Raw genomic sequence first — 25,884 nt, 5'->3', positions numbered from 1 at the left:
GGCTATAAGTGGGTTCCAGCAAGGCTCCAATTCAACTCCAATTCAATTCAAAAACACAAAGAATTTTACTCTCATACCTACCAGTTGAGATGTAATAAAATAATCTTTTTAAAAAATCGTGAAATTAATTACAATTAAAAATAAAATTTCTCAATTTTAGAGCATAACAGATAAAGTTTGCTATAACCTAAAAGAAAAAACTGTTATGATTGACTTGTTCTCTCTCACACTCTAACAGAGAACAAAAGCCAATCATAACAGTTGTTACAAGAGTGTGAGAGAGAACAAGCCAATCATGTTCTTACAAGAGTGTGAGAGAGAACAAAAGCCAATCATAACAGTTCTTACAAAAGTACCCGCATCTGTTCTATTTTATCGAAAGCACATGTTCATCGTCGCTGCGCTTCAAAAATACGTTTCTCTTTCGTATCGGCTTTACTCAAGGCGAGACGAAGCTTCGGGCGCCATCTTGTTTTCTGCTTTTTTTGGTGACCACCCACTCTCATCCCTGGTTAGAAGAGTGTCTGGACAAGCACGTGTGTGGCTGAACAAAAGGTTGGTAAAATCATTCTGCATAATAATACGAGTATAGACGCTAGGCTTTGGCAATAACTATCTTTTTTTATTATTTTTTTTAAACTGTTAACCAAAAGGACTCCTCACGTCTTGGAATTCTTTTTGTTTGCAATTTATCTGAGCACTTGCAGCTATTACCTGTGGATGAGTTGAAAACAAAAATGGCTTTGTTGCCATTCAAGACTGGATACGTGGCATTGCCGCTCTTGCACTAAAGTGCTGTTTATTTTTTATTTATATGTGTATTTGTTTTTTTTTAAGCATGTTACCTTTCGCTGTAGTGGAGTTTTCAAATCACGGACTGGCAGTTATAGCAACCAAATTGTTTACTGGGCCTGAGGAGGATGAATGCTATTGGCCACCAGCAAAGATGAACTCAACAAGGGCAGCCATAAAGCAAAAGGACCCTTGCACTGACTGAGTGACACACGAAGTGACCGTGAAGAGAAAAGCTGGTAATGTGCCCATCAGGGATGTCAACAATTAATCGACTTACAATTAATTGTCGATCAAGACGTTGGTCAAACAAAATAAATTAATTGCAATTAATCGCCAGAGGGCGCTACTGCACTAACTTGAATGTGAACACGAGATGTTAACCCGTCTTGCGAGAAAGACCCGAGGTGAAAACTAACCATGAAGCGGTCAAAAAGAAGTGCGGTATGGAACCATTTCAAATTAGTTGATTCCGGGAAAGAAGCCAAATGTTCTCTGTGCAATGCAGTATTTAAATACAACAGTTCTACTACTTCACTCAGTTACCATCTCAACAACGTGCATGCGGCTGTCCTACAAGGCGCGAGTGCACCAGACCAACCAACAATCACAGCTGCACTGGGAAGGCGCGCGTGTGATGATCGGAGGATGGAGGGCATTACAGAGAGGATATGTAGCATGATTGAGAGAGATTTGATGCCACTCAGCACAGTTGCCAGTGCAGGATTTCAGGAGCTCATTAGGTTCCTAGAGCCAGGGTACAATATCCCTTCAAGGGGAACAGTAACCTCCCGCCTTGAAGCTCGCTACAAAAAAAAGAAAAGTGAGCTAAAAACAATGTTGACTACGGCTACTGTGGCACTGACAACAGACTGTTGGACAGCTCTAACGACAGAAAGTTACATTACCGTAACATGCCACTACATTGACGAGAACTGGCAGCTAAAGTCAGCAGTCCTTATTATGACTAACATGTCGGATAGACACACAGCTGACAATTTAGCTGACAAGCTCAATGATGTTGTGGAGACATGGGGACTCTCCGGTCGCGTTACAGCGTGTGTTCACGACAATGCTAGAAACATTGTCCAAGCTAACAACCCCACACGAGTCAGCTGGAAATCAGTTGCATGCTTTGCACATACCCTAAACCTTGCAGTCAATGACGGATTTACTGCTGCTGGTGTGAGCAGAGCAATAGTGGCAGCGGGAAGATCGGTGAAACACTTCCACCACAGCACAGTTGCAACCAAAGCCCTCGAAGAAAAACAACACCAAATGCGGCTTCCACCTCATCGCCTCATCCAATCCTGTAAAACCAGGTGGAATTCGGTCTGCGACATGTTCAAGCGCCTGGTTGAACAGCGGTGGGTCGTGTGTGCCGTGTTGTCAGACCGGTCCGTGACAAAGCTGACAGATGCGAGGACACTGGAGTTAAGAGACGACTACTGGCAGCTGATGGAGGACATGGGACCGGTGTTGGGAGCTCTGAAGTGTGCCACTACAGTCATGTCTACTGAGTCCGAGGTGTCCATATCAAACACGTACCCCATCGCGTTCAGTCTAATCAACAAGCATCTCAATGTTGCAGACGGTGACAGCCAAAAAGTGGCGGAATTCAAGTCAAAAGTGCAAGATTCGCTGGGTGAACGCATGAAGGTATGTATCCATTAATTAGCCTATATCTATCTATCTATCTATCTATCTATCTATCTATTATTATAATAATAATAATAAAAATACAACAGCAGCGATGATTATTATTATTATTCATCTCATCTCATTATCTCTAGCCGCTTTATCCTTCTACAGGGTCGCAGGCAAGCTGGAGCCTATCCCAGCTGACTATGGGCGAAAGGCAGGGTACACCCTGGACAAGTCGCCAGGTCATCACAGGGCTGACACATAGACACAGACAACCATTCACACTCACATTCACACCTACGGTCAATTTAGAGTCACCAGTTAACCTAACCCGCATGTCTTTGGACTGTGGGGGAAACCGGAGCACCCGGAGGAAACCCACGCGGACACGGGGAGAACATGCAAACTCCACACAGAAAGGCCCTCGCCGGCCCCGGGGCTCGAACCCAGGACCTTCTTGCTGTGAGGCGACAGCGCTAACCACTACACCACCGTGCCGCCCTATTATTATTATTATTATTATTATTATTATGTCATATTTATTCATTTTACTGTTTTTATTTAAACAGGTTGAGTCTGATGACCTCACATCAACCCCAATGATTGCAACCATGCTTGACCCTCGGCATAAACACCTGGGATTTCTACGTCCAGCAAGTAGGATTTCTGCTCATTCCAAACTGCTTGCACTGGCTTCAGCAGAACATGAGAGCTCCACACCTGCAGGTGCAGCCACCGCGAGAGACGAGGGGAGCACTGATGTCCAGGAAGCTGCGCATCAGGGACATAGGCCTACGTCTGCTATGAGTCTACTCCTGGGTGATACCTATTCCAGTTAGTGTTGCCACCTGTCCCGGTTTTTCCTGATTGTCCCGGATTTTCATGGTCTGTCCCGGGAAAAAAAAAAATCCGGGACACTGAATGTCCCGTTTTTTTTGTACATGATGGGCAAAATGTGTATTTCAACTTGTGAGCCAGCTGAGAACCAGTTTGCTTTTCCATAGCTCGCCGTGCTAAGCGGAGCCACGTCATTACGTCGCTGAATACTTGTACGTCATTACGTCGCTGTATGCGTCAGTTACGGCGCTACATTTACATAAACCTTGGCGCGAATATCAAAGCAAAAACAACACGGAAGAAGCAACAACAACAATAATAATAATAATGGATGACTCCGTGTTTGTACAGCTGCTGCTTCTTGTCGCTTAAAAATGGCAATCTTTTGCGGTCTTGTTATTGGTCTTAACAACTCTGCCCCCCCCGCGCTGACGTAAGGCCCAGCAGAGAGTTGGTGCTAGCCTGGAACCGGTTTTTCTGGCCCCAGAGCCAGTTCTTTGTCAGTGGAAACAGAAAACCCGGTTCCAAACTAAGCACTGGCCCTGAACCAGCCCTGGAACTGCTTTGGTGGATAAGGGGCAATGGAGGATGCTTGGACTGATAAAAGAAACAGACTCTCTGTTGCAATAGTGAAGGCTGAGCTTCAAGTCAGGCTAAACTTTCAGTTGTCCTGTACTGAGTTCAAGACATTCATTGAAAATCAGCCAGGACTCATAGCAGCAGCAAAGAAAAACACCAAATATAAATGGAAGATTAGGTAAGGTTTTGGTGAATTAAATGAAAGTGTAGTGTAGTACATACTCCTGTATGTGCCCAGTTATATCAGTTACATGTCCTCCTATGTATTTGTTTAGCCAAGAGCAGCAGAGGCACAGGCAAGCACAGGCAAGCACAAGCAAAGCACACACCACACTCTAAGCAATCAGGTAAGCTGTTTGACACTACACCTTACATTTTGTTACATTCAGGTATTCTTAGATACAATGAAAAATTAGATTATTTTTATTCCAGGGCGGCACAGTGGTGTAGTGGTTAGCGCTGTCGCCTCACAGCAAGAAGGTCCTGGGTTCGAGCCCCGGGGCCGGCGAGGGCCTTTCTGTGTGGAGTTTGCATGTTCTCCCCGTGTACGCGTGGGTTTCCTCCGGGTGCTCCGGTTTCCCCCACAGTCCAAAGACATGCAGGTTAGGTTAACTGGTGACTCTAAATTGACCGTAGGTGTGAATGTGAATGGTTGTCTGTGTCTATTATTGCCCCTTTTCCACCAAAGCAGTTCCAGGGCTGGTTCGGGGCCAGTGCTTAGTTTGGAACCGGGTTTTCTGTTTCCACTGACAAAGAACTGGCTCTGGGGCCAGAAAAACCGGTTCCAGGCTAGCACCAACTCTCTGCTGGGCCAGAGGAAAGAACCGCTTACGTCAGCGGGGGGGCGGAGTTGTTAAGACCAACAACAATTGAGGTTTTTCACCCACGTGACCAAGTCATGTGAGGCTGCCATTTTGGACGGCACGGCTCAAATCAGTTTGAATGCGAGGAAGGCGACAAACGAAAAACATAAAAGAAAAAGGAGCGAGATGCAGAAAACACCTTCACTATCCAGCGACGTAGGGCATTTACAGGGCGAGCAGAGGTATTTGCAAAAATTGAGGTTAGCAGGCTTAGAGAACGACGTTTACCTGCTTCCACCAGGATTGTTCACTGTCGTACGGAAGTACACGAAGCCCTCGTCTTTACCTGACTTTGGCCCACATGATCTGTATACCTATGTCATTAAAAACCCATCGCCATACACAGGTATTGATCTGAAAGCGTATAAGAGTTTGGATACCTACAAATAATTTTGTGTCAGGCTGGGTAACATGCCTACATCAGTGGGTCGTCCCTGGAGCCGGTGGTCGCCATCTTATTACAGCTAAGGTTTGTTCACATTTTCATTTACTTTCGGTCCTCAGGATAAACAAAATGTTATTAAATGTCATTGAAATAACTTCTTAGTCTGTTGAGACATGGCCCGTTATAAATTTGCTGTTACCAGGCAATGACCAAGAACTGTATTATTAGGGTCGGTGTCTGTGTTGTAGCAGTGTACTAGCAACTAGCTGTTAGCACTAGCTAATGTCAACAACATCATAGCTGGTATGTTACTGTAGCAATGTTTACATTCAGTCATTTGGATGACTGTTAAAACCTTTCAGTCTCAAGTTTTTCCTTTACTGTATTTACTAGTTTACTGTAATTATGATCCGGCAGCTATTTACACCGGATCCAGTGTAAATAGCTGCCGGAGCGCGCGCCGGCTTGCTCCCCCTCAAATTAAGCAGCGTGCTCCGGGAGCAAGCCGGAGCGCGCTGCTTAATTTGAGGGGGAGCAAGTCGGAGTGCGCTCCAGAACCTCGGCCAGAGCACTCCGGGAGCAAGCCAGAGCGCGCTGCTTAATTTGAGGGGGAGCAAGCCGGAGCGCGCTCCGGAACCTCGGCCGGAGCACTCCGGGAGCAAGCCGGAGCGCACTCCGGAACCTCGGCCGGAGCACTCTGGGAGCAAGCCGGAGTGCGCTGCTTAATGTGAGGGGGAGCAAGCCGGAGCGCGCTCCGGAACCTCGGCCGGAGCACTCCGGGAGCAAGCCGGAGCGCGCTCCGGAACCTCGGCCGGAGCACTCCGGGAGCAAGCCGGAGCGCGCTCCGGAACCTCGGCCGGAGCACTCCGGGAGCAAGCCGGAGTGCGCTGCTTAATTTGAGGGGGAGCAAGCCGGAGTGCGCTCCGGAACCTCGGCCGGAGCACTCCGGGAGCAAGACGGAGCGCGCTCCGGAACCTCAGCTGGAGCACTCCGGGAGCAAGCCGGAGTGCGCTGCTTAATTTGAGGGGGAGCAAGCCGGAGTGCGCTCCGGAACCTCGGCCGGAGCACTCCGGGAGCAAGCCGGAGTGCGCTGCTTAATGTGAGGGGGAGCAAGCCGGAGTGCGCTCCGGAACCTCGGCCGGAGCACTCCGGGAGCAAGCCGGAGCGCGCTCCGGAACCTCGGCCGGAGCACTCCGGGAGCAAGCCGGAGCGCGCTCCGGAACCTCGGCCGGAGCACTCCGGGAGCAAGCCGGAGCGCGCTCCGGAACCTCGGCCGGAGCACTCCGGGAGCAAGACGGAGCGCGCTCCGGAACCTCGGCCGGAGCACTCCGGGAGCAAGCCGGAGTGCGCTGCTTAATTTGAGGGGGAGCAAGCCGGAGTGCGCTCCGGAACCTCGGCCGGAACACTCCGGGAGCAAGACGGAGCGCGCTCCGGAACCTCGGCTGGAGCACTCCGGGAGCAAGCCAGAGTGCGCTGCTTAATTTGAGGGGGAGCAAGCCGGAGTGCGCTCCGGAACCTCGGCCGGAGCACTCCGGGAGCAAGCCGGAGTGCGCTGCTTAATTTGAGGGGGAGCAAGCCGGAGTGCGCTCCGGAACCTCGGCCGGAGCACTCCGGGAGCAAGCCAGAGCGCGCTGCTTAATTTGAGGGGGAGCAAGCCGGAGCACGCGCCGGGAGCTATTTACACTGGATCCGGTGTAAATAGCTGCCGGATCATAATTACAGTAAACTAGTAAATACAGTAAAGGAAAAACTTGAGACTGAAAGGTTTTAACAGTCATCCAAATGACTGAACATAAACATTGCTACAGTAACATACCAGCTATGATGTTGACATTAGCTAGCTTGACCTTCAAAATGGCGGACACTGGGGCGTCACGTGACCCTGTGACGTCACGTGAAAAACCTCAATAACAAGACCGCGAAAGATCGCCATTTTTAAGCGGCGAGAAGCAGCAGCTGTACAAACGCGAAGTCATCCTTTATTATTATTGTTGTTGTTGCTGCTGCTGCTTCTTCCGTGTTGTTTTTGCTTTGATATTTGCGCCAAGGTTTATGTAAACATAGCGCCGTAACTTCCGTATACAGCGACGTAATGACGTGGCTCCGCTTAGCACCGCGAGCGATGGAAAAGCAAAGTGCTTCTCAGCTAGCTCACAAGTTGAACGAGTTGTGAACCAGCCCTGGAACTGATTTGGTGGAAAAGGGGTACATGTGTCAGCCCTGTGATAACCTGGCGACTTGTCCAGGGTGTACCCCGCCTTTCGCCCATAGTCAGGTGGGATAGGCTCCAGCCATACCTGTCAACTTTGAGGTTTGAAAAAAAGGGATATTTCCCAGATTTTTAACTCAAAATAAGGGAAAATTTCGGAAAGTCGGTAATCGAACTGACTTTTCTTCACAAAATTAAATTCGTCCTGACATTTGGGCAAGTAGCAGCAATACAGGTTTTTTGGTTTTGCCTCGCTCCTTTCTTTATTCATGTCTCTAGTCTCGCCGTCTACTGAAACTCGCTCCCTGAGGACAGTGCTTGAAGTGGGAAAAAAAAGAAGTGCAGGAACCCTGATTTTCTGACAATGCCATCCCGGTCATTCAAATAAGTTCAAATCAAGTTCAAATTTTTTTAATTGAAAACTTCACAGTTTTTGTATTGCCTTCACGCATTTTGCAAAACTTGGCTCATAAGGACAATGCTCTACTCTTCATCTGTTGTTGTGCTACAGTATTTGTTGTTTGAACAGATGTGTTTTCACAATGACTCTCTGAGATATTATTTTTGAACGAAGTGTCTTAGTTTGTAGACAGCTGGAGTAAAAACAAATCAGAACCAAGAACCACAACCATATTGTCAAGTTGTGTATGATCTTCCCCAGTTTTGTGCCCCAACTTCAAAAGAGCTTTGGTCACACAAGGAACACTCAGTTTTCCCCCTTTTTTTTTTATTGAAGTTCAAAGGTGATGAAGGGGTTGATTAGGGCTTGATTAGGTTGATAACCTTCAGAACAACAGAAAAACATTGCATCATTTTAAGTTTAAACTAATAAAAAGTCATCACAACATTACTTTAAGTTTCAAAAATAAAAAGAGTAATTAGTGCACGTATTGCACTAAAAGAAAAGCAAAAGAAGGTTTAACACCTTTTAAGTTTACTAATCGCATGCATAAACACCTTTTAAGTTTAACTAAGTTCACTAATCACCAAACCGCTCTCACGGTGTGCTCACTGGATGCGACCCAGCGCACGGAAAGGCGCTGCGCACAGCTGCTCAGCTCGCGCTGATTTTTTGGCGAAGCGTGATAAAGGCTGTACAGCTTGTCGAAGAAGATCTTAAAGTTGTTCAGGCCATTGATCTGCTTTAAAACATCCCCAACTGCTAATTCAAGCCTGTGGTTGAGGCAGTGCCAGACAAACAAATGGGGAAACTTCGCACACAACTGCGCTGCCACTCCGGTGAAAATAAAGAAGTGCAGGAACGCAGTTCAAGCCCTGCCTGAGGAAAGAATTACGACCATCTTTTAGTTTTGTGAGAAGTTCCGAGCAGTGACCTTGGTCAGACTAGCGCTATGATTCTGACAGTCTTCTTCACAGACATGCAATTAAAATCAATGTGTAATTACTAGACTGGCACCTGCTGTACTGGAGAGGGCGGGGACGTGAATTCATGACTCGACTTCCTGCTGTAAACTCCTGTCAGAGGCGCGTCATGAATTCTGGACCTACCGACTTTTTTATATTGTGAAAATACGGGACTTTTATATAATGTGAAAATACGGGATATTTTCGGGAAAATAAAAAAACGGGAAGACAGCGGGAAATAAGTCAAAATAAGGGATTTCCCGGGAAAAACGAGAGGGTTGACAGGTATGGCTCCAGCTTGCCTGTGACCCTGTAGAACAGGATAAAGCGGCTAGAGATAATGAGATGAGAATGAGATGAGATATTTAAAATTAAATCTGCAAGTTCACTGGTTTTTATTGTAGATACGGTACAGCTAAATTAGTTATATCAAGAACTTTCCTTACATATATGTGGGATCTATAGCCCACATATATGTAAGGAAAGCTCTTGATTAGTTATTATTCAAACATGCTAGAGTTATTTTTAACTTACATGTGTATTCCCATGCCAATAGCAATACCAGTGGACAAGCACAAAGCCATTACCTGGCGTTCCTGGGGTTGTGGATACTACAGCATAATAGTAAAAGTGGGGGGAAAAAATTGTCAGAGTCTCACTTTATGATGCACCACATCTTGCTTTATTTAGAAAAAAATATGACGACAAACTGGCTTGGATACAAAATATGAGCGATCACTTCAAAGTTAAATTTAACTGAAAGTAAATAACAACAATAATAAATAAATTTAAGTTTTAAAAATATCTTAATGGCATAGCCCAGCCAAAAATCAAACTTTATCAGCTGTTTCCTTCCTCTGACGGAACCAAATTGACAGGACCTTTTCTGAACACTTCACTTGTGCAAAGTCCAATGCCTAAATGCACTTGGAGCCTGAAACAAAAACACTTATTAAGCATATCTATGTTGATTAATCAGAATTTCAAAACACTTATACAATGGGATATTTGTGTTACTTAAACAGTTCTCAATATGCAAATTTAAAAGAAAACTCAAAAACACAACTGATTTGATTTGCTGGAGCATAAGAGACTGAGGAACTGAGAAAATAAAACAGTTTAAATTTGACAACATTTAATAGGGTTAGTTATGAAATGTACAGTGGTGCTTGAAAGTTTGTGAACCCTTTAGAATTTTCTATATTTCTACATAAATATCAGGGTTTTACATTAACTTTTTTCACCGGCCACTGTGGCTAGTGGTTTTCCCGAGTCACTAGCCAGTCAGCGTTTTCACTAGCCACAATTTTGTTGCCAGGAAATTGCAGTTTTTTATTCACCATGATGCGTTAAAGTTCGGAAGATCTAGATTTTATTATGAATGGCAGCGTGTAATGTATCTCTGCAGTAGCACTCAATACTCAGTGCTGTTAAGGTAGCTCCCTATATGAAAACATGCAACCAGTTCAGACAAAAATATAAGCAGAGTATTCTGTTTATTGAACTCAAATTCAAGCCCCTTACAATATGAAATATCGTATAATATGAAAAATAACATTCAGTACAACTGAACTGATTCTAATATTAAAAGTCCAATTCAAAACATTTATCATTGAAAAACATTTGATGTTTTGATATGCAAGTATTATGTATATTATCAAGTATTATGTATATTATGTATTATCTATTAATTGTGTGTGTGTGTGTGTGTGTGTGAGAGAGAGAGAACATATGTAGAGAGAGACATTAAATATCCTCATTACATTCATCATCAGATGAGTCTGAATGGTCCATGAAAAATGGTCTTCGTGACCTGAGGCTTCCAGCAGGCCATAAGTTGATAGCTGGGGCGAGATCAACTTCTTTCCAATCGTGTGAACATTTCTAAACAGCAGCTCCATCCTTTCCAGCTCAGCCGACTTCATGACAGCCAGGGACTGAAAGCAATGCTGTCCTGTAGTGAACTAGCCCTCTTCGCCTGTTTTGATGTTATAGTACCGATGTGTGCATTTGACTTTTCGTGGTCCTTTATAGTTTCAAGTTTAAAATTACTGGTGCCTGTCTCTGCCATACTTTCTACAGTCTTCGCAGTACATGGTATTTTCGGTTTTGCTATGAACTAGCCAATCTCGCCCGAACTTCCATTTGTCATTGAACTGTCTTATCTTCCTATTCACGTCTTGTTCATCTCCATGGCCACAGCCAGCTCTGAGGCCCCCACAGTCCGGCCCCCGGTCATTTTTAAGAGCTGAAAATACATTTGTATGCTAAATATACAACTGGATAAAAAAAAATAAAGAATAACATTAAAACATCTCCGTAAAGTGCGCATTGTTAATTATGTTAAACGTTGATTCTGTCTTCTGTGTGTGTTTGGTGCATGCAGCTCTGAGACCAAGAACACAAATGCGAATGAGCATGCGACTCGGGGGAGGAATGCAGTGCAGCAGACACGGGGTTTCCATGGGAACCATCAGCGCACTTTCATCAAGCTGTTCAATTTACATTTTCGAAGCAGCGCAGTTGTAGCCTGCCTTGTTTGTGATTCTAAAAATAAATCATTCGATAAGCCAAAGCAATAGAGTGGAAAGTTTAAACTTATGTTTGCCTTGGGTAACTTTGCCTAAAACATGGTGGTGTATACTGATTTTTTTTCCCAGAAATTTTTTTTTTTGTGTAGGTGTAACGGATGCCAGATTGTTAATGCATCTTAGTTCCATAGGCTACATGGTTAGGGTATCTTTTGTCCTCATTGCTTGGGCCAGATCAAACCATTAAACAAGCTTAAATTATTGTTACTCTTGCCACATACATGATTTTTTTTTTCAAAACTGATGATATTCAGTTCAAACACCATTAAAAGTAATTTCAGGAATAGATCTCGTGTGATGTGTAATTCACCCCTCTCATTTAAATATGTAAAATTTTTCAACGCGCGCTTTGCGCATCACGGACCTCGGTGATTTTAAAATGCTGCTCCGGCCCTGCTCATCTCTGCCCCTTTCTTCCTGAGCAGCAGGGTTTGAAACTCCAGTGATATGCCACTACATAGTGCGTTTGTCAGTTGTCAGCAACTTTGTTGCTTCGTTCATTAACCGCAGGTTACCGTATCATTGATTTTATCTGAGACGTTCTAAACAATTCTAACATGTTGTGTCAGAATGTTTATGCAGGTGCTCATGGGAGTTGTAGGCGCGTAATATTACATTGCAATGCGTTTATTATATCAGATGCCTTCAGAGAAAACTACAATTAAAATATATTGTCATACCATAGAATAAACCACCCGCCAAAGTGGCTAGTGGGACTAAAGTTATTACCCGTCAAAGCCAAATTTTACCCGCATTTGGCGGGTGGGCGGGTCCTAATGTAAAGCCCTGATAAATATGACTTAAAACATCAGATTTTCACACAAGTCCAAAAAGTAGATAAAGAGAACCCAGTTAAACAAATGAGACAAAAATATTATACTTGGTCATTTGTTTAGTGAGGAAAATGGTCCAATATTACATATCTGTGAGTGGCAAAAGTATGTGAACCTCTAGGATTATCAGTTAATTTGAAGGTGAAATTAGAGTCAGGCGTTTTCAATCAATGGGATGACCATCAGGTGTGAGTGGGCACCCTGTTTTATTTAAAGAACAGGGATCTATCAAAGTCTGATCTTCACAACACATGTTTGTGGAAGTGTATCATGGCACGAATAAAGGAGATTTCTGAGGACCTCAGAAAAAGCATTGTTGATGCTCATCAGGCTGGAAAAGGTTACAAAACCATCTCTAAAGAGTTTGGACTCCACCAATCCACAGTCAGACAGATTGTGTACAAATGGAGGAAATTCAAGACCATTGTTACCCTCCCCAGGAGTGGTCGACCAACAAAGATCACTCCAAGAGCAAGGCATGTAATAGTTGTTGAGGTCACAAAGGACCCCAGGGTAACTTCTAAGTAACTGAAGACCTCTCTCACGTTGGCTAATGTTACTGAGTCCACCATCAGGAGAACACTGAACAACAATGGTGTGCATGGCAGGGTCGCAAGAAGAAAGCCACTGTTCTCCAAAAAGAACATTGCTGCTCATCTGCAGTTTGCTAAAGATCATGTGGACAAGCCAGAAGGCTATTGGAAAAATGTTTTGTGGATGGATGAGACCAAAATATAACTTTTTGGTTTAAATGAGAAGTATTATGTTTGAAGAAAGGAAAAACACTGCATTCCAACATAAGAACCTTATCCCATCTGTGAAACATGGTGGTGGTGGTATCATGGTTTGGGCCCGTTTTGCTGCATCTGGGCCAGGACGGCTTGTCATCACTGATGGAACAATGAATTCTGAATTATACCAGTGAATTTTAAAGGAAAATGTCAGGACATCTGTCCATGAACTGAATCTCAAGAGAAGGTGGGTCATGCAGCAAGACAATGACCCTAAGCACACAAGTCATTCTACCAAAGAATGGTTAAAGAAGAATAAAATTAATGTTTTGGAATGGGCAAGTCAAAGTCCTGACCTTAATCCAATCGAAATGTTGTGGAAGGACCTGAAGCGAGCAGTTCATTTGAGGAAACCCACCAACATCCCAGAGTTGAAGCTGTTCTGTATGGAGGAATGGGGTAAAATTCCTCCAAGCTGGTGTGCAGGATTGATCAACAGTTACCGGAAATGTTTAGTTGCAGTTATTGCTGCACAAGGGGGTCACACCAGGTACTGAAAGCAAAGGTTCACATACTTTTGCCACTCACATATGTAATATTGGATCACTTTCCTTACTAAACAAATGACCAAGTATAATATTTTTGTCTCATTTGTTTAACTGGGTTCTCTTTATCTACTTTTAGGACTTGTGTGAAAATCTGATGATGTTTTAGGTCATATTTATGCAGAAATCTAGAAAATTCTAAAGGGTTCACAAACTTTCAAGCACCACGGTATCTGGTCAACCTCATGAGGGAAACATACTGATAATTTGCCACAGGTAACAGGACTGAATTTGAATTTATATTCATCAGAGCTTCATAAAGTAAATCCAGGACAACAAAATCTTTGACATCTGAAAGTATGATTCGTCTTCTGGCTGATAAGCTGTATTTATAAGGTTATCAAAAATCTTATAAATTTTTGCCAGCATTTCTCAGGAAAATATCATTAATTTTACATCATGGATAGTGATAACGACAGTCTTCACAGCAAAAGCGAGTTTTACTACCCTGAGGAAGAAGAAATAAAATAAAACATTTCAGGAGAAAGCTAAAAACCTGTAATTTGCTAACGCCAAGTGAATGTATGAATGAATGTACCTGTTGCCCTAGTTTCCCCACCTCTATTAACCAAATGTTTGAACATACCTTCATTCAGTGTAGCCTTCCTGTGTAGATTCAAGAACCATCTGGTGGAGATAAAATAAAGTGAATAACTGCCAATAAATGAAACCAACACCAGATATGTTTTTGTTCAAATATAATTCATGACCCAATTTAAACAACATTTCATTCCAAAGAGAAAAGTTACTTTTATGGCTGCTCGGTCTTTTTTTTTCCAGTGTAACAATAAGAGATATCCAAAATTCCCTCATTAAAAAACTATGACACAAATATATCAACAAAATAAAACAAGAATTGTGCCTTTATCCAATGTTAACATTCTTTTTTTGCTCTGAACGTATATAAATTAGCACATTTAAATAAGACCATGCCCTGTTAGCATATTTTAAGTCATTTTCAGAAAACATGTCAAACAAATAAAAATGTTCTCATTGGTTTTGTGGTGATATCATGAAGCTAACACTGTTAGCTTCATAGCACCACAAGCCTGTTCACCTGTAAGGTTAATGGTAACTTGTCCCTCGTTGATAATATTATTCAATTTGCAGTTTCATTAGCCAATTCCCATTTTTGTGGATTTTGATTTTCTTTCATTGGAGCTGTAATTAACAGCAAACACAAAAGATGATTTAAATTTTTTTTTCATTCTAAGACACTGTTAAAGAACTACTTTTATTTTTTTCGCGGTCGAAATCCTGCACTCTGATTGGCTGGCGAGCGGGTCTGTATCCTATACGGACCCCAGTTACGGACCTCTGGTGACTCGCTCGTTCACAACAACAAACATAGTAGCATTTTTTGTCAACATTGATCTTTTTTTTTTACAAGATTTATTTATAAGGTTATCAAAAATCTTGTAAATTTTTGCCAGCATTTCTCAGGAAAATATCATTAATTTTACATCATGGATAGTGATAACGACAGTCTTCACAGCAAAAGCGAGTTTTACTACCCTGAGGAAGAAGAAATAAAATAAAATAAAACATTTCAGGAGAAAGCTAAAACCTGTAATTTGCTAACGCCGAGCAAAAACATGGCTGAATCCTGAATGACTCATACTTGTATAAATAGGGGACTACATAGGCAGTAAAATGTAGTTTTTTTCCTGCCATGGAAGTGCACTTGTATACTGAGGAGGAAGCAATTTGCATTACAGCCGTGAATGAGGATTCAAAATGGCGGCTCGGCTCTGTTTTCCCTTTCGGGGGCTCTCGTTTTCTGTTAGAATTTGGTAAAGAAAAAAATAAATATATTATTTACCAGCTTAAGGTCGATCCCTATCGTGAAATACCGTGACCTTGGTCCAGAGGGCCTCGGTCAGTACTTTCAAGACCTCGGTCACGGCATTTCACCATACGGACCTCCCAGCTGGTATATATATTTTTAAAAAATGTAAAATTGCACAGTGTTTACATGACTAATCTCTCACTCAGAAAAATCTCCCCCTGAAAGTGTTGACTTTCAATTGAAAGTCAACCTAACGAAGCCAAACGTCCCCGAAACGTTGAGGTAACTAACCAACTGAAACGTTATCATTTGGTTACACTATAACCTCCACACAACGTTATGTTTGGTTGTTTTTTTGTTGTTGTTGTTCTGAGAACTATACTATAGCTGCTTTCCTGACGCTGGCTAAATTATCTTTTAATCTTTTATTTCAACCTCTTTTGTACTTGTAGCCTTTTTTTTTTTGGCCATAGTAAACTGTCACATAACTTTCCTTTTGTCATGCATTGTTATGTCGTGCCATTTTGGTTTTGTCTTGGAGTCCAACCCTCACACATTGAAAACATACACCATATGGTCAACAGAAATGTGTGCATACTGTCATTGGTAGGCCAGATAAATAGGCTAGTCTATGTTGAGTTGTGAGATATGTTGCAAGGAAATTTTCACAAAAATAGGCGACAAACCCATGTACATTCCTGAGTAATGTGTTTTGACTGTCTAAAGCAGTGGTTGCCAACCTTTTTTGGCCTGGGACCCCATTTTTACTTCACCAATTTCTCATGACCCCATACACATTTTTTAGATTTTATAGAGATTGCACAGGGTCACATATTCTATATTTTGATCAGCAGCCTATAGCCTTCAGTTATGTGGATGTTTTCTTTTCAAAGCTGATATATAGCATTTTATTTGTAATATATAACATAATTAGTTGAACATTTTTATTTTCAGTATTTTTCTTCTATTGGTTATTTCAGGCGACTCCAATTCAATTCCAGGAGACCCCATTAAGAACGAAGGAAAGGAAGCATTTTGAGTGTTAAATGTAAAAGATATTTTACTGGGCAAGAAGGGAATGGTGAAAGCAAAATGGACAGGTTAAATGTTTTTCTAGTTAGTGCAATGTGGGTAGAGTGTGGCTGGTTTGCAGAAATAAACTTAGGCCAAGTTTACATTAGACCGTATCTGTCTCGTTTTCTTCGCGGATGCACTGTCCGTTCACATTAAAACGCCGGGAAACAGGAATCCGCCAGGGCCGACGTATTCAATCCAGTTCGTGTCTGATCCGGTGCTGTGTAAACATTGAGATACGCGGATATGCTGTGCTGAGCTCTAGCTGACGTCGTCATTAGACAACGTCACTGTGACATCCACCTTCCTGATTCGCTGGCGTTGGTCATGTGACACGACTGCTGAAAAACGGCGCGGACTTCCGCCTTGTATCACCTTTCATTAAAGAGTATAAAAGTATGAAAATACTGCAAATACTGATGCAAATACTGCCCATTGTGTAGTTATGATTGTCTTTAGGCTTGCCATCCTTCCACTTGCAAGTGGTAAGTGACGCGCATGCCCAATATGCACTGGGATCACACACACAGCGGCTCAGTCCCGAATCACTGCTCGTGCGCTTCACTCGCACGCTGTGTGAGCTGCGCAGGGCCGGAGTGCGCACCCTCCAGAGGGCACTCGCTGTTCAGGGTGGAGTGATTTGGAGCGTAGGATGCCTGCGGAGCTGAGCGTATCCGTGTATTGGCGTTGCTGTGTGCACGCAAATCGTTTTTAAAAACGTTAATCTGATGATCCGCTGATACGGTCTAATGTAAACCCCGCCTTATAGGCTAAATTTGTTTGGATTGTAAGTGGTGATGTTTTTTTTGTGGAATTCAAGTGATCTGTAATGAGTAGGCTGCAGCCAAGAGGCTATTATCATATGAAGAGGGTGAACATGGTTTGGCAATGGGTCGTTGTGACTTGGTGCACAGTCTTTTGTGTGGTGCAAATTGGCTCCTGATAATATGGCAGAGCAGCAACAAAAGTTTGACCCTTAAGTTGTGGTCACACATTTCGCCCTCAAAACATGCTGCATTACAATAATGCCTACATTTTCTCATACACATACTTCTGGTACATTATCCCTTTAACTACATTTCCACTTTCATACAGCTAAAAGTGATGCTTCTCATATGCCCCAACTCACTCACACCCAGCTCCATTGATCAACATATGCCCAAATGAACCACACAGAACACCCCCTAACCCTTTGTCGTTGCCGACATTCTTAACTTCAGTCAACACGTTGCCTTTACCTTTCACAAGACCCACACTATGCACAACCAAATCCACCCTGTACCACTAACAAAATCTGCTGCAATACAAAAATCCACTTCTCCTCTTATTTTCTAAAAATAAAAGTCCAGCTAGATAGCTTCGATGCATCATCATCCTGCACATTACCCAGATTCTCTGCTTTCAAACAGCTCTAAGGCAAATAACAAAATGGCAGACTTAATGGATGCTACGATAGCCCTTTTATTTAGCTATTTGAAAATTTCACCGAGTCTCCTTGTTGGATTTAGAACTACCATCGCCAGTGTACATTATCTGGATTTACAGTACATGTGATCAGGTAATGTGTTATTTTATTCTGGTTGTTTGAGTTCTATGATGCAATGTTATGTTTCACTATCCACCTAGCAGTTGGCTGCTATGCGTGCAACCATCTCCATCTCCGGTCACCGGCTACATTATACGAAGTGAATCGTTGTTGGTATCTCTAAAACACGTCTTTTCCAGTCTCCCATCTGACAAAGAACTCGTACATAATTCTTTCACCTTTGTTGTGATTTAGTATGCTCTTGATATAATGCTATGTAGCATACCTTAGCATGGCTAACGCCATAGCGCCAAGGTTACAGAAGCATGATTACTCCATATCGATATACATGTCGTGTAGGTGACGGTGTTCTCTGTTAAAATGTCTGTGTATTTGTGCCTCAGAACAGCGGCATAACAGCAGTACGGATTTCCCCATGTATTATTTGACGAAATATGTTGGTGGATAAAACCTCAAGTGAGGGCCTAGTTTTGTAGGCTGCAAAGATCAGCAACACGTTTACTGCAGTACTCTGTTAGCCTAGCTCACTCAAACCACATTGCTTAGAGTTTAGAATACAGCACGAGACAAGCATTGTAGTTCAGAGGTTAAACAGAAAACGTAACGTAACTTTTACTGTCTGTTGAAAAACAACACTTTGTTGGTGTGAAGGGTTGTCATAAAAGTTAATCATCATGTATTAAATCCAATGCATAAGGGAATCTGAACTATAAAATAAGTTATCTCTCCGTTGACTTCCATACATTATTTTTTTTTCTTTGTTCCCATGGGGTCTACAGGAAGAAACGAGACCTAGCCACTGTAAGTTGTTGATTGGTCAGGTTGCCTGACGCAACGGCATGTGACGCAAAAGAACACTCCTCATTGGCTGGACAGATGGATAAGAGGACGTAGGTGCGTGTAGTAAAGTCACTACCCGGAACTTGGATTGTTGAATTTGGATTTGGAAGCAAACGTCTCTGTTGGAAGTACTCAAGCCTACGTTCTGTTCAAGTACTCTACTTTCAAAAAGGTAATTTGTGATTTCGTTCTGGTTGTGGTTATACCTTAAAGGAGAATTCCGTCTGTTTTGCAAATATGTCTCAAACGTTTGTGGTCAAGGAAAGTTGGCAGTAGCACAAACCGCGAGAAAAATCCATCCCGTCTAAAAAAAAAAAAAAAGTTATGCATATTGAGGTATTTCACTCACGTGACCAAGTCATGTGACGCTGCCATTTTGGACGGCACGGCTCGAATCAGTTTGAATGTGAGGAAGGCGACAAACGAAAAACATAAAAGAAAAAGGAGCGAGATGCAGAAAACACCTTCACTATCCAGCGACGTAGGGCATTTACAGGGCGAGCAGAGGGAGAGGTATTTGCAAAAATTGAGGTTAGCAGGCTTGGAGAAGGACGTTTACCTGCTTCCACCAGGATTGTTCACTGACGTACGGAAGTACACGAAGCCCTCGTCTTTACCTGACTTCGGCCCACATGATCTGTATACCTACGTCGTTAAAAACCCATCGCCATACACAGGTATTGATCTGAAAGCGTATAAGAGTTTGGATGCCTACAAATATTTTGTGTCAGGCTGGGTAACATGCCTACATCAGCGGGTCGTCCCTGGAGCCGGTGGTCTTCATCTGATTACAGCTAAGGTTTGTTCACATTTTCATTTACTTTCGGGCCTCAGGATAAACAAAATGTTATTAAATGTCATTGAAATAACTTCTTAGTCTGTTGAGACATGGCCCGTTATAAATTTGCTGTTACCAGGCAATGACCAAGAACTGTATTATTAGGGTCGGTGTAGTTGTAGCAGTGTATTAGCAACTAGCTGTTAGCACTAGCTAATGTCAACAACATAGTAGCTGGTATGTTACTGTAGCAATGTTTACGTTCAGTCATTTGGATGACTGTTAAAACCTTTCAGTCTCAAGTTTTTCCTTTACTGGATTTACTAGTTTACTGAGCCATCGCGCGCTCTCCGGCCGAGCCCGGAGCCATCGCGCGCTCTCCGGCCGAGCCCGGAGCCATCGCGCGCTCTCCGGCCGAGCCCGGAGCCATCGCGCGCTCTCCGGCCGAGCCCGGAGCCATCGCGCGCTCTCCGGCCGAGCCCGGAGCCATCGCGCGCTCTCCGGCCGAGCCCGGAGCCATCGCGCGCTCTCCGGCCGAGCCCGGAGCCATCGCGCGCTCTCCGGCCGAGCCCGGAGCCATCGCGCGCTCTCCGGCCGAGCCCGGAGCCATCGCGCGCTCTCCGGCCGAGCCCGGAGCCATCGCGCGCTCTCCGGCCGAGCCCGGAGCCATCGCGCGCTCTCCGGCCGAGCCCGGAGCCATCGCGCGCTCTCCGGCCGAGCCCGGAGCCATCGCGCGCTCTCCGGCCGAGCCCGGAGCCATCGCGCGCTCTCCGGCCGAGCCCGGAGCCATCGCGCGCTCTCCGGCCGAGCCCGGAGCCATCGCGCGCTCTCCGGCCGAGCCCGGAGCCATCGCGCGCTCTCCGGCCGAGCCCGGAGCCATCGCGCGCTCTCCGGCCGAGCCCGGAGCCATCGCGCGCTCTCCGGCCGAGCCCGGAGCCATCGCGCGCTCTCCGGCCGAGCCCGGAGCCATCGCGCGCTCTCCGGCCGAGCCCGGAGCCATCGCGCGCTCTCCGGCCGAGCCCGGAGCCATCGCGCGCTCTCCGGCCGAGCCCGGAGCCATCGCGCGCTCTCCGGCCGAGCCCGGAGCCATCGCGCGCTCTCCGGCCGAGCCCGGAGCCATCGCGCGCTCTCCGGCCGAGCCCGGAGCCATCGCGCGCTCTCCGGCCGAGCCCGGAGCCATCGCGCGCTCTCCGGCCGAGCCCGGAGCCATCGCGCGCTCTCCGGCCGAGCCCGGAGCCATCGCGCGCTCTCCGGCCGAGCCCGGAGCCATCGCGCGCTCTCCGGCCGAGCCCGGAGCCATCGCGCGCTCTCCGGCCGAGCCCGGAGCCATCGCGCGCTCTCCGGCCGAGCCCGGAGCCATCGCGCGCTCTCCGGCCGAGCCCGGAGCCATCGCGCGCTCTCCGGCCGAGCCCGGAGCCATCGCGCGCTCTCCGGCCGAGCCCGGAGCCATCGCGCGCTCTCCGGCCGAGCCCGGAGCCATCGCGCGCTCTCCGGCCGAGCCCGGAGCCATCGCGCGCTCTCCGGCCGAGCCCGGAGCCATCGCGCGCTCTCCGGCCGAGCCCGGAGCCATCGCGCGCTCTCCGGCCGAGCCCGGAGCCATCGCGCGCTCTCCGGCCGAGCCCGGAGCCATCGCGCGCTCTCCGGCCGAGCCCGGAGCCATCGCGCGCTCTCCGGCCGAGCCCGGAGCCATCGCGCGCTCTCCGGCCGAGCCCGGAGCCATCGCGCGCTCTCCGGCCGAGCCCGGAGCCATCGCGCGCTCTCCGGCCGAGCCCGGAGCCATCGCGCGCTCTCCGGCCGAGCCCGGAGCCATCGCGCGCTCTCCGGCCGAGCCCGGAGCCATCGCGCGCTCTCCGGCCGAGCCCGGAGCCATCGCGCGCTCTCCGGCCGAGCCCGGAGCCATCGCGCGCTCTCCGGCCGAGCCCGGAGCCATCGCGCGCTCTCCGGCCGAGCCCGGAGCCATCGCGCGCTAGCTCAGTAAACTAGTAAATCCAGTAAAGGAAAAACTTGAGACTGAAAGGTTTTAACAGTCATCCAAATGACTGAACGTAAATATTGCTACAGTAACATACCAGCTACTATGTTGTTGACATTAGCTAGCTTGCCGTCCAAAATGGTGGACACCGGGGCGTCACGTGACCCTGTGACGTCAGGTGAAATACCTCAATAGCTGCTACGCGGATTTCAATTGAAACGGTGGCTATGGGGCAGCCTTTCAACGTTCGTATATTCACATAACTTGTTTCAAAATGGTTTTCATGGGATTGCACGTGGTGTGTGGACCAGGGGCGCTGCCAGAAATTTTGGGCCCCATGAAAGATTAGAATTTGGGGCCCCCCAACTTTGCCCACCCTCGTCACAATTGCACTATTGTCATTATTTGATTTTTGATAGCCCATGGACCTTGAGTTTGTGACTTTGTTATTACATTTTATGTATTAACCAATGGTTGAAACCAATGGTTTAGAACGTGTGAACATTCCACACACGTAACCATGTCAAACACTTGACTGGTGTCCGTTATTAGTGTAACGGGTTTATTTTTTTCCACTTGCCATTGTGTGTAGTGGTGGGGAAATTCTGCGCTGGCCCTTTAAGGGCGCAGGTAGTTATGGGAACGAGGCGCTGGCCTCTTTCAGTTCGTTTTGGAAATGTAAGCGCCAATGCCACTGGACGTTTGCAGCCCGTCCTCAGCAGTGTATTTGTGTCTCATTTCTTCAGAATAAAAAGACTGGTGAACAACACAACGCAACGTCTGTTACATTAGCAACACTTTAATCTAGCAAACTGTATATGGCGCTCGCTCATTAAAAACTTCAATCTTAAAGCATTTATGGGTTGTATTGCTGCTTACCTCCTTCTCCAAAGGGGGGTTCAGTGGTTTGGTAGGGCGGAGGTCCCCCTGAGGCTGAATCTGTGCATATTTAGGGCACCCCATTAGTTATGAAACTGGTTATTAGCACTAGTTATTAGCACCAGCATAACGTAATATTTCATCTTGTTTATCACACAAGTCAGTTCAGTTATTAAAATGGAAAAATGTCACTGTACAAAAGTGTTCTCTTGATAGGCTAATCCAACCACATTCATACTGTTCATTTACCATTCGCTAATATTTTGAACACATGTGAGCGATAGCTACCTTTCTTTGGGAAAAACTGAGTGACCAGTTGCCTGCCTCTCCGGTCCCTCTCAGCTTTCAGCTGCCTTTCTTTATGTTTTTGACAGCCACTCTTCATATTTAGCGATCATAGACTGTACGCACTCCACTGCTGGCTGGCTGGCTGCTGCACCGCGACACAGCAGCAAGTAGCGTTGCACTGATCAGCACACAGATTTAACGCATCGCGCTTCTACCAGAACTGGACCGTACCATTTCGCAAAAGGGGGAGGGTTAAATGACAATATGTTGAAGAACTCAAGAAATAGACAACCTTGTTCAATTAGCTCATTTTACCAGATGGAATATTGCATTGTTGTTATTTCAAAAGTCTTATTAAAATCATCAAAAGCATATCATCAGCCCCTTAAAGGGCCCCATGGCAGTGCTGGGCCCCTAGAATTGTTCTAACCTTTCCCCCCCTGGCGGCGCCCATGGTGTGGACCCTGATGTTTGAAAACATTGCACATTTACTGCATTAGCTAGCACATAGGTGTATAAATTTTGAACTTTTCGAGCCAGCACATGCCTTTGTTGCCTTCCGGATTCCCCAGAAGTCAGCGCTGAGCGCATCAAATGCTTCACCGGTGCTCAGCACTGACTTCAGGGGAATCAAAAGTTCAAAACTTTATTTGCAAAATAGCCGGAATTCTCCTTAAAAGGATATGTGCAGTATTTTGAACATGAAGCTCCTTTCTGAGTTCTTTGCAATGTAATAGAGTGGTCCTCACTGATTTTATGTTTGCTGCTGTCTCAGTTATTTGGCTAATTTGGGGTATGTCTCAGCCTGCTTCAGAATGGCAAGATATGGGCTTATGCACATATCTTTTAATGTAATTTTGAGTTCCATGTTGCAATGTCCATGGAAAGCGTTGTAACAGTTGTATCTTTTTTTTTTTTTAGCAACGCTTCACTCTGCAATGTTTTTGGATTTTGATAAAGTTAAGTCATTCATTGAATGATGAACATGTTTTTAGTATCATCAATTGACTTGTGGCATTACTGTGTACTGTACCAATGTGCTGTCAATGTGTTAGTCATTTAGTTTTGTCATTGCAGTCACATTGTACTTCCCCACAATGAGTGAAAAGCGATTGGCCAGACAAGCCTACACAAAGAGATGGAAGAGGGTGTGCGAGAGGTGGAAGTGGTGCGAAAGGCTTTGAGGGCAGAAATGCAAGAGGAGAAGGACGCACTAGATGCTGCACGGGCAGAGCAGGCTATGCAAGAAGCGGCCAGGCTTCGTCAACATCAGCAGCAACTGCAAGAACAATCTGTACTACTGGCAGAGGGGAATGAAGAAGAGCCAGAGTGCATGGCAGTAACAACAAGCAGTAGTGTTGGTACTGAGTTTGCATCAGATGTGCTGTGGAGCACACCCATGAATGTGGAGGATAGCAGTAACACCAGTGACTCTTACATTGAGGAAAACGACCCACAAAGCTCACTAAAGGACTTTTTACAACACTGGGCCTTAAAACACCAGATTACACACTCTGCACTTGATGACCTTCTTGTAGGATTAAAAGTCAATGGACACACAGAGTTGCCTTCAACAGCAAGTTCCCATTTACAGATGTTGGAATACAAAATCACGAACAGGAAAACTAATATTTTCTTTTTGAAAACTTCAGCCAGCAGCCGGGCGCTTCATGACGGACAGGGTATCTCGGCTATCGCAGCCATGTTTGAGAGAAGTAAGTACTTAACTAGTTCACTCACTCAGGAAAGTACATTATAAATTACAACTTCCATCACATTTGTCCCCATAGTCACAGAGGCCCACATGAGTTGCTTGATGCGGAGGATCGAGGCTAGGTTTGACAAGATCGAGTCATTGGTGGAGACCAACGCCCTGACACACACGCCTCAACTCCAGCAAGATGTGGTGTTGGCTAAACCATGCAGCACGGTGATGGAGCTGCTGGAGTTGGATAGGAGTCTGGGACAACCAGACAAGAGGAACAAGATGGTAATTCGCCCTGTCTATATATGTATGCATAGGTGTGTGTATTGTAGAAGCTCGCTACAGTAATTTTCATTGTATAATTATTTTTATTTTTTTACAGCAACATTTTCTTGAAACTGTCGGAGGGGCAGGTTTAGGGGCAGCCATTCACCGTATGCTACGCCGAGTGGCAAATAATGAGGTACTCGCCCAGTACAGCTTGCGGGGCAGACGGGCCAAAATGTCCTTTGATGACCTCATTCTGTGCAAGATTATAAAGGGTAAGTGTTTTATATATTGATCACATCACTTTTATGCCATGCTTGACTGACTAGGTTTTGATGTGTAACTTTCCTTTATTTTGCCTTCTAGCTGCATGTGTCAAAATTTCCCAGCCATACGGAAGCTGAAGTGGAGGAATGCCTTGGGCAGATTCTAAAATTTGCACGACACAGACAGTATACTTCTGCTCTCTAATTTGGTGCAATCACAGAAATTTCATGGTTGGTAGTAGGGTGGTTTATCATGCTTTTGTGGACATGTGCTCATTGTTCTTGTTTTTAAACATTTGTTCCTTTTTCTTTTCAGATCAGCTGGTCAGCAGCAACGGATGGACAATTGAATTGTGAACAGTGAATTTTTATTTTTTTTGTGAACAGTTTTTTTTTATTCTATTTTGTTTGTTATTGAATGCACAGTTACACTTTAAAAAATTTATTTCTATTTTATTCTGTTTTGAATGTATGATTGTTTTATTGAATGCACCATTACACTTTCAGAAACTATTTTTTATTTTCAAACATTTTTTTTATTCAAATTTGTTATTGATATTTTATCTCATTAAACTTTCAAGACCTGCCAAATTTGCCTGTTCATTCATCACTGAGAGTTTTCTCATGTAGATGTGCTAGAAAAGGTGTTGATGTTGCTAATTAGTTGCAAGCAAAATCTAACCAAAACATACATTCTACAATGTCAGGGGGACGTTTGGGCAACGTCAGAAAAACTTTCTGTGGCAACCAAACCTAACGTATACGCAACCAAAGGCGTACGTGCCCAGAATGTTCTGGGAATGTAAAATTTCCCTTTATTTCCTCTATTCTCCTGAACTCTATAAATAATGTTGGAAATATTAAAAAAAGGCTGTTCATGTATGAAAATTAACACAGCTGAATTTACTGCATTATCTTCACATTGTTGAAATATTTAAACTGCATTATTTACACTTATCTCTGGATGTTGTCATTCAGAAACATAAGTTTACATCATTACACTCAATGGCACAACAATAACTAGCCTACAGTTAGAGACTATTTCA

The 25,884-nt window shown here is 44.9% G+C and overlaps 1 protein-coding gene and 1 long non-coding RNA gene across 10 annotated transcripts; one reads left to right on the top strand and one right to left on the bottom strand.

The window, feature by feature from the left end:
• The first annotated feature begins 346 nt into the window (after positions 1–346).
• On the top strand, positions 347–25,429 carry LOC132871638 (E3 SUMO-protein ligase ZBED1-like). 9 transcript variants are annotated; one of them, XM_060905969.1, is made up of 9 exons: positions 347–555; positions 838–2,451; positions 3,006–3,270; positions 18,623–18,855; positions 23,678–24,315; positions 24,391–24,590; positions 24,688–24,847; positions 24,939–25,069; positions 25,155–25,429. In XM_060905969.1, exons 2-4 carry the CDS (start codon positions 1,213–1,215, stop codon positions 18,637–18,639), a joined length of 1,521 nt encoding a protein of 506 aa, XP_060761952.1. In that variant the 5' UTR covers positions 347–555; positions 838–1,212; the 3' UTR covers positions 18,640–18,855; positions 23,678–24,315; positions 24,391–24,590; positions 24,688–24,847; positions 24,939–25,069; positions 25,155–25,429. The 9 variants fall into 9 exon arrangements, with proteins under 9 accessions (XP_060761952.1, XP_060761953.1, XP_060761951.1 ...); XM_060905972.1 differs by having other exon boundaries at positions 377–555; positions 2,384–2,451; XM_060905970.1 differs by lacking the exon at positions 23,678–24,315.
• LOC132871640 (uncharacterized) lies at positions 9,350–18,603 on the bottom strand. The gene is made up of 3 exons (XR_009651309.1): positions 18,454–18,603; positions 14,021–14,061; positions 9,350–9,608 (listed from the first exon to the last, which is right to left on the bottom strand). It is a non-coding gene; the product is annotated as an uncharacterized LOC132871640 (long non-coding RNA).
• Positions 25,430–25,884: the final 455 nt, after the last annotated feature.

The sequence above is a fragment of the Neoarius graeffei genome, chromosome 23 (genome assembly GCF_027579695.1).
Source record: "Neoarius graeffei isolate fNeoGra1 chromosome 23, fNeoGra1.pri, whole genome shotgun sequence".
NCBI classification, from domain to species: domain Eukaryota; kingdom Metazoa; phylum Chordata; class Actinopteri; order Siluriformes; family Ariidae; genus Neoarius; species Neoarius graeffei.
This window is presented reverse-complemented; position numbering and strand designations above follow the sequence as displayed.

Coding starts and splice junctions, on each gene's coding strand:
- LOC132871638 (XM_060905967.1), top strand. CDS start 1,213: ATGAAGCGGTCAAAAAGAAGTGCGGTATGGAACCATTTCAAATTAGTT. Junction 2,452..3,005: donor CGCTGGGTGAACGCATGAAG/GTATGTATCCAT, acceptor TTATTTAAACAG/GTTGAGTCTGATGACCTCAC. Junction 3,271..11,060: donor CCTGGGTGATACCTATTCCA/GTTAGTGTTGCC, acceptor TGGTGCATGCAG/CTCTGAGACCAAGAACACAA.